We start from the raw sequence: 13,562 nt of genomic DNA, 5'->3' as shown, positions 1-13,562 counted from the left end.
TCATTTACGACACACAACACTAGCTCTTAAAACATGCACAAAATATCTTTTTGGACTTAATGTTGGTTTGCAGTTCGGCAGTTTTGTGCCATCATATTTATGCAGAGGCCAAGATTGCAACTCTGCATCACAGAACTGCGAGGCAAACATGCTAACCAGCAATCCACCGTGCTGCCCTCACCCTGTTTCATGTTATATAAAACACAATTTTCTGATACACATATGGCAATTGCTGTGTCTGCCTCCGCCTTCCCACGTTTCTGTCTATTCTTTCCCAGCATCCACTCATCTGCGTTCACCCTCGGGCTCCTCTTGTGTCTCTTCAGCTCAGCCATCAACCTCCATCCTGCTAGCTGTAGTAATTGAAATGAAGTACAGCTATAAAATGGGCTTAAATTGATAATCGCCAGCATTACAGACGTCCTTAAAAGGAGAGAACATTGAATTAATGATTGGCGACTGCTGTCTATGATGATTTGTGAAATGGGCACATGCTGCTTATCCAGTTTCCATTTCATGAAACAAAATATTACTTTTTTAGAGGCTTGCACAATTTTGCATTTTCCTCCAGCTATTCAGCTTTATTGTTAAACAATAGAAGGCTTAGTTTGGATTGTAAAATGTTTCCTGTGACTTTGATAGTTCTTCACATTCATGAGCTCCGCCATACGGCGTCCGCAGTGTCCTTCGAGACAAGGAAAGTGACTTCATTTGCATATCACACTGTTGCTGCACAGCACACACAAGTAAACTGTCGTCCGTCTCGCTTCTCCTGCATCGCAACGATGCTTCCTCTGCCTATTCCCCGGTCGACATCAGCACCCGAGGGAGTCTTGTTGATCTCTCCTTCAGCTCACTTCTCAGCCTCCCTCCATGCTGCATGCTCTACTTTTCACTCCACTCCTCCCATTCTAGGTTTTCCATCCACATTTGCTTGTCTATCTCTACCCGTGTCTCCATGGTGGCCGCTTAAACGCCGAGTGAGTAGATGGAGAGCAAATAGATCAACTTTATCAAGTTATATCAGTGTCATTTGATTTTATTCTAGACAACACATTATGTCTTACTGAATTAATGGTTCACATTTATTTATTATTATTAATCTATTATTATTATTATTATAATCGCAGGCTTGATTTTTTATATCACAGTACATGTTCCAGTAAAAAAGAAATTTTGGGCAATTTTAAGCTTAAGTGTTGTGATTATGCATTTAAATGATCTTATCCCAATATTTATCTAGAATAAAAAAACATACGCTCCAAATATAATCCAGAATGGATCACTCATTCAGATGCATAGCAAAATGGTTTCAATTTGGGCTTCAAAAGCAGACGGCGATGAAGCGCACCTAATGTGATGTTCCGGAGACTTGGAAGGATGAAATCTGAAGGCAGCATGGCGGCGTTTGGGGAATTACCAGGCGTCATGTTCCACATGAGCTGACAGCTTCATCTTTTCCAATGCCCACTATCATGTCTGAGAGGAATTGGGATGTGGAACCATGAGAAAAATAATTTGTGTTATATGTTACGAGCCATTTGACAGACGAGTACTACATTGAGAATTACATACTTGGCAATTTAACCTTTCTTCTATGTGCAAAAAATAATTCAGCCTCGTTTAATGATTTTACTCTTCAGGAAGCTGTGTGCCAACTTGTTAAATATCTTCACCAAATAAAAATGCTTGTAGAAGCTAAATGAATTCTGCTTTTTCATTTGCCTTCTGTAAATCAAGGCAACTAAATTTGATGGGCTATTGAACTCAATTTAACCATACCTGACACTCAATAAATTCCGTATAAACCAAAGCAAAAATAAAAACCTTGGGATGGGTGCGGAAAAAGAGACCATGGTTGAACCAGAGATTTCAAATCTAACATCCCCAAAATAAGATGCTGAGCAATGTAGCGGCCATGACAGATCAATTAGCACCTGTCACCAGCTCCCTCTCCACCTCCGCTGTCACCTTCTTGCTGATGTTTCCTTTTAGATTTAAATTCTCTCCCACCTTCGGAGTGACACATACTGTAATGCATTTCAGATATAGTCTGCTATCTGATGTCACGTCACGTTATTTTCTTTTTGTATCTGACTACCTCAACCCCCCTGACCCCTCCCCAGACTGATTTAGAGTCTTTGGATCCCCGGGGTCGAACTCCTCTCCACTTGGCTGTCACACTGGGCCACCTGGACTGTGCCAGAGTTCTGCTGCAATATGGAGCTGATGTCAGCAAGGAGAATCGGAACGGCTGGACTGGTGAGTGCATTATTATATTTATTTTAATTAATGCTCTTTATTACCGTATTTTCCGGACTATAAGATGCACCGGACTATAAGGTGCACCTTCAATGAATGGCCCATTTTAAAACTTTGTCCTTATATAAGGCGCACCGGACTTAATGCATCATGTCAGATTTTTAATCCAAATCAAATCATTCGCCATTTTATCTTTTTTAACAAAATAATGATCCATAGTCTTTTTGATTCATAATTCATAGTCTTCAGCGGACCACCAGTTTAAATTTAGGAATTTGGTCCATATATAGGGCGCACCGGGCTATAAGGCGCACTGTCGGCTTTTGAGAAAATTCTAGGTCTTTAGGTGCGCCTTATAGTCCGGAAAATACGTTAGTACATTTCACACTTGAATAAGTAACTTTAATATCTGACCTGAAAAATATACTAGAGCGACTGAGACAAAGTGCAATCCGCTTAGCAAGTTTAATCACAAGTGCAATGGTAACAATCGGTAGTAGCAAAGATTTTATTATAGCTTTGTTTTGCTGCCAAGCAAGCTTTGAGATTAGTAGCAAAGTGGCTACCTGATGAATGAGTTCAAAACTGCTCTTATTCATAAATTTTCCTTTGACCTACTTCAGCTTCTGGCTGCCGCCTTAAACTGCTCATGCACATCAATTTTAGATGAGGCCTCAGTGATTGGGCTTTTCTTTGTCACCCCTCTCTCTATCTCTCAGTTCTTCAGGAGGCAGTGAGTACTCGAGATCCGGAGCTGGTGCGCCTTGTACTGCGTTACCGTGACTACCAGAGGACCGCCAAGAGACTGGCGGGTATCCCCGTCCTGCTGGAACGACTGCGCCAAGTGGGATTTCTCACAAACATGCAAAAAAAATATATAATAACCCCACACCAAAAATGGCTTTGAAGCAGTGATGCCTTCATTTGAATTATAGATTTTGATTTCACGACTTTATTTTCACATGAAAATGGAGTATTCCTAGCTCTCTTTAAAACCCATGAATAATTTAGTCATCTAGGGGATATGATATTGAGAAACATATTGCTGCTTGCACTTCTGACATGCTTTCCTATTTTTAGATTTGATTTTAATGCATTTGCTGTGAATGTTACTGACATCAGTAGTAACTACATATTACCTGTTTTTGCAGGATTTGTATTTGTTGTATCCCCCCATCGTAGATACCAAACCCCTCACACCTATTCGTGCATTCAAGTCACACACTTGCAAATGTCTGTAAATAAAGCCATTAACTCGGCAACTCTCCACATTCATCACTGTTTTGTTTTCGCCAATGGTTGCATTCTGTTGTGTGTGCAGGCCCAGGACTTCTATGTGGAGATGAAATGGGAGTTTACTAGCTGGGGTCAGTCAGTACACCGCGTTTCATTCTAGTGACTGACCTCGATTTTATCTATACATTGAATCTATTTCTATTTTTCCTCAGTACCCCTCGTGTCTCGAATCTGCCCTAGTGACACCTATAGAGTTTGGAAGAGTGGTCAGTGTCTCCGCGTTGACACGACTCTCACCGGGTTTGAGCAGATGACCTGGCAGAGAGGAAATCGGAGCTTCATCTTCAGGGGGCAAGGTCTGTGAAAATTTACAAACAATGCTGATATTTGCTCACATACATTTTCGATGGCAAGATTTAAGTGTGAAATGAAACAAATCTCAAAGTGTGACTGTTTTTTTTACCCTCAATGCTTTTTATACTACGTGTGCTCATTTTTCTCCCCTGGCACCACAGTTCTCATTTTATATTTATCTCTGTTCCTTTTACATCTTAAATAGTTTTTCCAACCGTTCCCTGGACTCAGATTCTGCAAAATGTCCTCCCGCTTTATTTTCTTTTCCGCGGCCCGTGTGATGTAATGACACGTTCTCTCTTCAAAACAATCACTAACACACCATTTATACTTGGAAAAATGTCACGTCCTCCATTTTCAACTGGCCTATCTTCCATCTGCACCTGCTCGTGCATCCTCCCACCCCAGACTCCAACGCAGAGGTGATCGAGGTCGACCACGACAGGCAGCTGGTGTACTGTGAGACCTTGTGCGTCTCGTCTCTCGCGGCGCTTTCACCCGGTCGGGGAAAAAGCGGCGCCTGCAGCAATACACCCGCCGGTTTAGGCCTTCTTGGGGGGACGCAGCCCAGTGATGAGCAGGTGGCCGCCCGCCTGTCTGCCGCTGTGGTGACAACTCAGCTGGACACTCGCAACATCGCCTTTGAGAGGTCAGCTGCAACCCATACTCGATTTTTTTTTTTTTTTTTTTTTACTCAAGTACTCAACAATCTCAAAACACTAGAGACTTGACACACATTTAAATCTACGATCACAGGCGGTGCTAGGATTTTTTTTCCTGGGGGGGCCCTTGGGGGGCATTTAAGGATGTGAACGCACTTGATGCATCTTTGCAGTATGGCTTAAATATTTGAAACAACAAACCAACTGCTCTGTTATACAGTACAGCCTGCAATAGCACTGTGGGTGTTGCAGTCTATTGCCGAAGCAGCCACTTAAAGCCCCCACTGTCTCATACAGAGGGTGAGAGGAGCCATGCATGACTGATGTTCATATATTTTTTTTTTTCAGCATCCACTTCTCATCCACTTCTTTTATGGTGTCTAGTGGGCAGTTCAATACTGACCTAGCTTGATGAGTCTCTTTCTGTGCTTCCACCCGCAAAAGAAAATTTATCTGAATATTAGTACAGTAATAATAAACAAGAGTGCATTAAACTGTATGGATTAAATTGGATATTCCATTAGTGGTAATATGATGCTGTAATACTAAACAGGTTTAATAATGTTTAACACATTCTTCACATTCATTGGCTTGGCATCTGGAGCATATGTTTGAATTCATCACAGTGCCTTAAAGGCCAGATACACCTCAGAAATGTAAAACGTTCTTCACTGCTTTTTTTTTTTTTTTTTTTTAAATCGAGAACAATTACACCGAGTTAAATATCACAAAGCTAAATTGGAAATTAAAACATGAAAAAGATAAGTTAACTCAGCAGCCTTTCACTCAAATCTTCAATTAAGGAAATGAAAAAAAAGTTTCTTAAATGTGAGGCCAGTTCTAATGAAAAAGACGAGGTAATAAATGAAGCTTATCTGCCTAATCCTCTCTTGACACTCAAGTCATTTATTACAGCCCACTTGACTTTGGCTGTCTTTAAGTGTAATGCTTCATGGCACTGATTAATTCACGCAAGTCTGACTACCGTATTTTCCGGACTATAAGGCGCAACTTAAAACCTGACATTTTCTCAGAAGCCAACAGTGTGTCTTAGATTCCGGTGCGCCTTATATATGGACCAAATTCCTAAATTTAAACTGCCCCGAAGCATTGTGTCATGAAATCAATCATAAGTGGCCCACTGAACACTATGAATCATGAATCAAAAAGACTACGGATCATTATTTTGTGATTACAAAGTAATTTGTTGCGTCTGAAGTTGAAATAAAAAAGATAAAATGGAGAATGATTTGGATTTAAAAAATCTGACATGATGCATTAATGGTGCGCCTTATAGTCCAGTGCGCCTTATATAAGGACAAAGTTTTAAAATGGGCCATTCATTGAAGGTGCGCCTTATAGTCCGGTGCGCCTTATAGTCCGGAAAATACGGTACTTGTCCACCAAAAGTTCACAGGGGGAGCAAGAAGACTGAAAATACAGATACGTATGTGGCTAGGTTGTGAATTTTTCTAGTCAGTGTGCTCCCTGCCTACATGCTAATTATTTATTTAGAATGCATGTCAGCATGCCTCACTGGTGAATCCACCACACACGGGATGCATATCTTTAGTCAGTCATGAATAACAAACATTTAGATAAGGATTTGGGAATCCTATTAAAAAATAAATATATTTTAAAGAATGTATTTAATGTAAAGTCTGTGGCTTGCAGGAACAAGACAGGCATTCTGGGCTGGAGGAGCGAGAAGACCGAGACTGTGAACGGATATGAAGCCAAGGTAGCACTTGACAGCCTGTCAAGTCTCTCACACTGTCCACACAATCCAAAAAATGTCAAAACTCAGTTGATATTTCTTGCAATGTGCTTTCCAGAAGAATTGTAATGTTATTTTATACTTTGATTGCTTCTGATGCTTGATGGTATCACCAGACTGCCCGTCGCCGTTTTCCCGTCTTAATGTCCACGAGCGAACGTAAAGAAAAAAAAAGATGTTTCTATTGTGACTTAGACATACAATGTAGATACCCCAGACCCCATTTGTCTGCTCAAGCGCCGCAAGGGATCGATCAGAGACAAGTGTCACATATCGAAGACTATCAATCACCGGCGCTTTAAAAGCAATTCCGACAGGCCTCAGTAGTAATTGTTATTTTCTACGTCGCTGATTTAGAGTTGGGAACATAAATGGACACACTCGCTTGAGCTACTTTCCGCTCTGCTGTTGTTTTTTGACTTTCCTGTTGTGAAGCATAAACATAGTGTGAGAGGCCAAATTGCTATTTTGAGGTTAATGTTTTTTTTTTACATTTTTATTATAGTAATAAAAACGAGTCGTATTTCAGCATCGCACCGAGCAGTCGTTTGGTATTTTATAGCTTGCTCATCACCACACAATCATTTTTGTCTTTTTTTTTCTTTCATATTTAGGTGTATGCCGCCTCAAATGTGGAGCTTATCACCAGGACCAGAACTGACCACCTGTCAGACCAGAACAAGAACAAGATTAAAGGTTACCTATATTTTATCAGATAATACTGGATGTTGTCATGGTAGTCATAATGGTTTGGGATTTTTCTTTTTTTTTTTCTTTTGTTTTGACTTATGTTTTATAAGTTCAATTAGCTGTCGTTAGCTTTTAGAGCAGGTTTTAGTTTTATCAGTTTTATGCTTTAGAAATTATTTATTTATTTATTTAGAATATGGAATGAATGCAAAAAAAAAAGTTCAGTCAGAATTTTTGTGTAATAAAGTTAACTGTAATTTCAAACAACAGTTTGATCTTCTTTTTTTTTTAATTCTTGTTGTCTTGGCTATTTGTGTGTGAGCAGGTGGGAAGACTCCCCTGCAGAACTTCCTCGGGATTGCAGAGCAACACATGGGCCCAAACAATGGGGTGAATATCGACATCTTGAATTCTCCTCTGCTTATATTTGTTTGTATTCACTGCATGCGCCTCGGCTTTGTAGGCCCTGGTGACCCAGATGTCAACCCCGGCGGTGACCAACCCTGCGGCGCTGAGCGCTGAGGAATACTTCAATCCCGGCTCTTCCCCTACGTTGAGGGACATCGGCCACCCGTGCCAACTCACCACCAAGACCCAGAGGTGAGGCGGCAGTTTTCCGGTTGACAAGACTGCCTGGCATAAAAAGCAGAGAGGAGCAGCCACGCGTGCAATAATATTTCCCTGTAAACCCGGCCGACAACTTGCTGACAAGCTGAGAAAAAAGAAATACAAATATCGGTGAGATTTTATCACATTTATGCTGCGATTTGACTTATGAGGATGCCTCGGCCAAATCGCTTTCTTATTAGCTGTCACGGGCCTATTTAGCACGTCCAAATAATACCGCCCGGGATAGTAATTAGAATCCAGCCATTCATTTTCTACACTGCTTGTCCTCATTAGAGTTGCAGGTGATCTGGAGCCAATCCCAGATGACTTTGGATTGGTCGCCAATAGCAGGCCACTTAAACACTAGACAAATGATCCTTCACATTATGGACAATTTACAGCAGGGCTGTTTTCATTTGAGGGCCACACACAAAAAGCATGGAAGGATTTAAGAGCCACTTGAATTGAATTCATTCAACAAAATCATTTTGGTCTGAATAGTTATTTCTAAATTTGCATATCTGGAAAAGTGCCACAATAATATATAAACCAATTTATTCATTCTGACTCTGCCAACCTTCCACCTTTTCTGTCTTTTTTTTTTTCTTGGAACTAATTTTGCGGGCGGTGTCGAATGTCACTTTGTGCCGTTGGCCGCTGAAAAATGGATGGCAGGCCACAAAGAATTTCCATTTATTTTTCATGATGAATTATTTATCATATCAGGCCACAAGCAATAATACTTTAATATCGTAAACAAAATATTTTGCATTATGAACGACAACAAAAAGGCTTAACTCGTTTGTTGTAGTCATCGCAACAACTCGGTTTTAATGGTGCAGTGGCAACAGTGAACACATTAAGAGCAAAGGGAATGTACTCTGCTTTTATTTAATTTTTTTTTTTTTTTAATTCTTATCCCATTAAACAGCTGCTTAACTCTAAGACTTTCCCCAAATTCAATCATGTTGCTTTTTTGTGTCATTTCCGTGACTTTTTTTTTTTTTCACCTTGACACGAACATTTCAGTGCATTTATTTTGGGTTGTTTTTAAGCACTTAATATTTCTATGTTTGGAATTGAAACTTTTCATTGCGGCCCCTTGCATATTTATAGCACACGGGTCTTGTGCTTGTTGCAGGCAGAACAAATGCATTTTTTTATTTTTTTAGTCCATTCTCCCTTGAATTATTGATTTTTACTTTCCTCGTTTCTTCTCGAGGTGAACTTGGAACACATGATTTTCGTGCAATCTAGACTCTTGCAACGTGTAAAGTGTCAGTGAAAGATATAAATTGCACCCGCAATAGTGAACTCAGTGACCCAATAACAGGCTGTCTGTGTATCGTTGGCATGGAGACAAGTCCCAGTATACTACCCTCCCAAAACAAGTGAAGGAAAACATATTTCAAATCATCTCCTGGTGTCCTATCAGCCTCACTACTCCTCAAAGAAGGCCTGGTCTCATTTCAGAAAGTGACGTATATGTAGTTCGGGGGCCACAAATAAATCGCCTAGAGGGCCAATAATTTAAAGTCTTCACTAAGTCGCGTTTTAAAATGGGAGCTCAGAACAAGAAGCATCCAGGTAGTGGAATGTTGTCCACTTGACTGAATAGGCTTCTTTGTCTGGTTTAGTATTCAGCTCACTGATCATCGCTGCATAATTCAAGGCGACGTTAAATGATGAGGAGAGAATGTGTAAGGCTGTTCTCAATGCCACGCTCATTCACAGATCCATTTGCAATTTAGGCATCGATCAGGCCAACGCGATTCGGTTGGCTGTCAACGTTAACAGTTTCTCTGATGTATGTTGGTGTAAGCACTAATCAAGATTCACAATGTAAAACACGAGGATGATAAGTGGTGACAAAGCTAAAAGATAAGGGATGTTCATTAGTCAACCTCTTGTGTCCAGATTCAAGGCAAAGCTCTGGCTGTGCGAGTCCCATCCTCTTTCGCTAGCAGAACAAGTGGCACCTATCATCGACCTCATGGCCATCTCCAACGCCTTGTTTGCCAAGCTGCGGGACTTCATCATGCTACGCTTGCCACCAGGCTTTCCCGTCAAGATCGGTGAGTCCAGACGTGGAAGAACAGATGCCGGAATAAAGATGAAAATGTTAAATAACAAACCAAGATGGAAGTAAAAGAGGGAGTGAGGGAGCAGGAAAAGCGTTTTCATTTCAAAGGATGAAAATCCATCAAATGCTCCCCCCCTCCCCTGCAGAGATTCCGCTCTACCACATCCTGAACGCCAGGATAACCTTCAGCAACCTAAACGGCTGTGAGGAGGGGTCAAGCGTGCGCCCTGACAACGAAGCCGGGGTGGAAGGTGGCGGACAAAGATACACCCTAAGGGCGGACACACCCTCGCCTGGCAGCGACTCCTCCAGTGTCTCCAGCTCCAGCTCCACCAGTAAGGACACTCACTCCTTCACTTACTCATTCACTCACTGACTTCCCCCTTATGTGCAGTGTCGTGTCGAGCCGGCGAGATCCCCCCTTGTGTGTTTGAGCCCCCGTCCGGTTACACCATGCTTGGAGGCAAACAGAGAGACACCATGAGGGAGGAGGAGGAGGACCTGCTCCAGTTTGCCATTCAACAGAGTCTGCTGGAGGCCGGCTCTGAATACGATCAGGTGACCACGTGCGACGGCGATGCCCTTCAGAATGTGTTCTTTAAAAAGCACCCACAGTTCCCTCACTGACCTTCTCGAAAGTTTTCAATGCACATGTTGAACAGTTTAAAGTTTTCAAGTGTTTGTTTTTGCCTCCACAGATGCAATCTTATCAAACTTAAATCTTCACCCTATATAGTCAATTGCTGGGGCTGATAAATGGTGTGTTAAGACGTGTGCCTTTGCACTTGAAAGTACGAAATTAAGCAGATAAAGAGTTTTGTTAAAAAAAGAAAAAAAAAGATCAGCAGGTTTATTTCCAAAACAAGTAACATGGCAAATAACTAATAGATGTAACCAAGATAAGGACGTATGCATTTTACTGAAAACACAGGTAGTTTAAAGGCATTTGAGACAGTCGAAAACTTTTGAATTTAAATGCTTCCCAGTAGAATGCATGACAATGTTCTTCTTTCGCTTCTTCATTTTCATATCATGTTTGCTTGCTTCATCAGCAGGCAATAACCCCAATAAAGATGTGCGCACCTGATGTATGTTTTTACACAACCCATTAAAATGGCCAAACTCATGTTCAACCTCATTTACATGTTTCTCACCCATCAATTTCACAATAGTTTATTTTATAATATTCAGTTTGCAGAATTTAGACTTTCTTTGTTTTCCAACATGCTCATTTTTTTCCAGCATTGCCTTTTGGTGTTAATTTAACCACAAGTTTTTCAGTCATTCCCCCCCCAAAAAAAGATGAAAAGTTTATATCAACCGATAAAAGTTATTTTTTTAGATGCACTAACGCTTGCAGTGTTCCACAAACTCATCTGGGCAAGCAAAGTGCGTGAATTTTACCAATGCGTTTTTTGTGAATGTGTGCATACCAATAAACAATGGCAATTCATGAAAAGAAATATAAATACAAATATATTTTTAAAAAATGATTAAAAACATTGCTGATCAAAACATACCCAAATCGTGCGTTGGCCAACATTGATGAGTCTCTCCCGGTGTGATGCCGCTCCATCTTCAGCAACCCTAAAAGTTTGCCCTCCTCGCATCCGGAATTTCCAAACAAACGCCGTGAAAAATAATCCAAAATGAATCCAAATGCAACAGTTTGCGACCTATTGAATTGATAGACGTGCAGGTTTATTTCCCAAACGAACAACACGGCAAATAACTCATTAGGTAACCAAAATAACCAAAAACACAAAATACACTGGTAGTTTGAAGGCATGCTTTCTGTCAACTATGCCATGTTTAAGTGCACCACGGGTTTTAAATGCTTCCCAGTACAATGCATGACAATGCATGAGTCTTTCTAGTGGCATGGAGGTAAATTGCATCTATGCAAAACTAATGTAAAAGGGAAAAAAAATGTCTCACACAACCCTCATTGAAGTAAGCTTGAAAAAATGTGTTAAATTGCCTGTGCAAATGATAGAACTACATCCAAAGCAGGCTTTTAAAAAAACATGCAGCGTTAGCAAAAGAATAAGAACAACAAATTGTTGAGCAAAGATCAGGCAGCCTTTCCAAATCCCAAAGCTCGGCGGTCCTCATCGTTCTTGGCTTTCCTCCAGATGTGGATGGAGCCAAATATGGAGTCAAAAATAGGTCAGGCAGGATGAGAATGTGGAGGAGGCAAAGTGGCAGCTTTATGTTGTCAAATATTGAAAAGTCTTACGTTACTGTGATGTGTATTGGATCAATGAAAAACATTTTAACATTTATGTTATTAGGTTTTAACTCTTGATTGACATTTCCTGCAAAATTCCATTGGTCTACAAATTAAAGGTTGTGTCATTTCTTTCTAGGTGACCATCTGGGAGGCATTGACCAATAGCAAGCCTGGAACACACCCCCTCTCTTGTGATCCAAGTCGCCTGGAGAGGTCAGCCTTAAGTTCAATCAATCATTCTTCACAACCAGGGCCGGAGCTACATGGTGGCCTGTTCACATTTAGATTTTAAATTGTATCATAAAAAAAAAAATAATAATCCCAAAGATTTTCAAACTGTGCATCCTGCTCCCTCATGCACATTGTCTCCGACTTCCTCACACTGCTTTTGCGCTATTGTTTTTCTCCTCCTCCTCTTTTCATCTTTCTTTCCATCCCTGACTCACATCCTGTACGTTTCTCCTCCTGTCAAACGCACACGCGTCGTGTGTTTGGAGAGCAAGAGGGGGGGAGATGACAGTTTCCTGCTTTCCCAGTGTGCAGATGTTGACTTTGCCTTGTTATCTTTTCTCTCGCTATCTTCCCTCTTCGGAGACCGGCGGATGGACACACATACAACTTCCTCTCCATCCTTCTCACCATGCAGTTGTCACTTTATCACACACAGAAAATTAAAGTCAACATTTTAAGGAACTCATCTTAATCTTGTCTCGCCCTGGCCAGGATCCCCCAAATGAAACCTCGCTCCCCCTCCAGCCTCTCCTCAACCCCCTCCAAGAAGCAGCAGTCCACCAGCTGCAGCTACGACCAGCAGCTGCGCATCGCCATGGAGATGTCTGCCCGGGAGCAGGAGGAAGCCGAGCTGAGGCGACGGAAGGAGGAGGAAGAGCTGCTGCACATCATCCAGCTGTCGCTTATGGACAAGTGAGGTGTTTAAAAAAATCGTAAGCACATTTGGAAAGGATTGGAAGAAAAAACAAATGACTGTTGTGCTTTTATAGCATTCAAATGGAGCTTTCTCGTAAAGCCAGATAGGATGATTAATGATGAATTTAAGATGGTTGGCACTAGTCTTTCCTCTCTGCATGGCACTTCTCCAGTGCCAGTTTTAAAATACCACCCGATACCGGTTTAGGCCTAAATCACCTGGTGGAAGTAACGTGAATGTTGAACCCTTTGCCCCATTGTATGCTAATGAAAAAAAAAGGAAAGTGAAATTGTTCAGTGGTGTGTTTTTTTTTTTTTTACTTGCACAAAAATCCAAATGTACTGTATTTACACTGTAGTTGGCTCACAATGTGGAGTGCAGATGTGGAGGTGACAAACTGGAGCACAAACCTCATAAAAGGTGAAGAAATGTCTGAGTGTAAAAAAAGGTACCCACAATCTTCCACCATGAAGCATCTTGAACATCAAAAATGCTGATGGGATGTTTTATGAATGTAATTAAAACTGAAACGGCCGACCTACAGTTTTGATACAGACACCATAATATTTTAATTAATACTTTTCTCACCAATAGCAGCACAACTTGAGGAGAAAAGTTCCTCTTTAATTCACAAGTATTCTTATCGGCTTGATAAGAAAGATTTTTTTTAATCACTTCAAATGTTTTTATGAGTATGCTGGTCAAATAAAGGAACGACTTTTAAATAA

General features: G+C 41.0%; 1 protein-coding gene and 1 long non-coding RNA gene across 5 annotated transcripts in view; one reads left to right on the top strand and one right to left on the bottom strand.

Moving 5' to 3' along the window:
* The window catches only part of LOC148395315 (uncharacterized), a 12,672-nt gene extending 1,160 nt beyond the window's left edge, over positions 1–11,512 (bottom strand). The window contains exons 1-2 of the long non-coding RNA XR_015859638.1: positions 11,194–11,512; positions 1,352–1,479 (exon numbers count right to left, since the gene is read on the bottom strand). This is a non-coding gene — a long non-coding RNA (uncharacterized LOC148395315). The remainder of the gene's footprint in view (positions 1–1,351; positions 1,480–11,193) is intronic.
* The window catches only part of ankrd13b (ankyrin repeat domain 13B), a 21,240-nt gene extending 7,678 nt beyond the window's left edge, over positions 1–13,562 (top strand). For all 4 annotated transcript variants that reach the window (XM_088381906.1, XM_088381905.1, XM_088381903.1 and 1 more), the window contains 14 exons: positions 2,127–2,262; positions 2,982–3,106; positions 3,584–3,629; positions 3,711–3,854; positions 4,261–4,501; positions 6,189–6,255; positions 6,906–6,987; positions 7,307–7,371; positions 7,445–7,581; positions 9,508–9,665; positions 9,820–10,008; positions 10,068–10,231; positions 12,043–12,119; positions 12,630–13,562. In XM_088381906.1, coding sequence (XP_088238032.1) covers positions 2,127–2,262; positions 2,982–3,106; positions 3,584–3,629; positions 3,711–3,854; positions 4,261–4,501; positions 6,189–6,255; positions 6,906–6,987; positions 7,307–7,371; positions 7,445–7,581; positions 9,508–9,665; positions 9,820–10,008; positions 10,068–10,231; positions 12,043–12,119; positions 12,630–12,834 — 1,836 coding nt within the window. In that variant the 3' untranslated portion in view covers positions 12,835–13,562. The remainder of the gene's footprint in view (positions 1–2,126; positions 2,263–2,981; positions 3,107–3,583; positions 3,630–3,710; positions 3,855–4,260; positions 4,502–6,188; positions 6,256–6,905; positions 6,988–7,306; positions 7,372–7,444; positions 7,582–9,507; positions 9,666–9,819; positions 10,009–10,067; positions 10,232–12,042; positions 12,120–12,629) is intronic.

Source organism: Syngnathus floridae, chromosome 7 (genome assembly GCF_059516105.1).
Source record: "Syngnathus floridae isolate MCC-2025c chromosome 7, RoL_Sflo_1.0, whole genome shotgun sequence".
Lineage (NCBI taxonomy): Eukaryota > Metazoa > Chordata > Actinopteri > Syngnathiformes > Syngnathidae > Syngnathus > Syngnathus floridae.
This window is presented reverse-complemented; position numbering and strand designations above follow the sequence as displayed.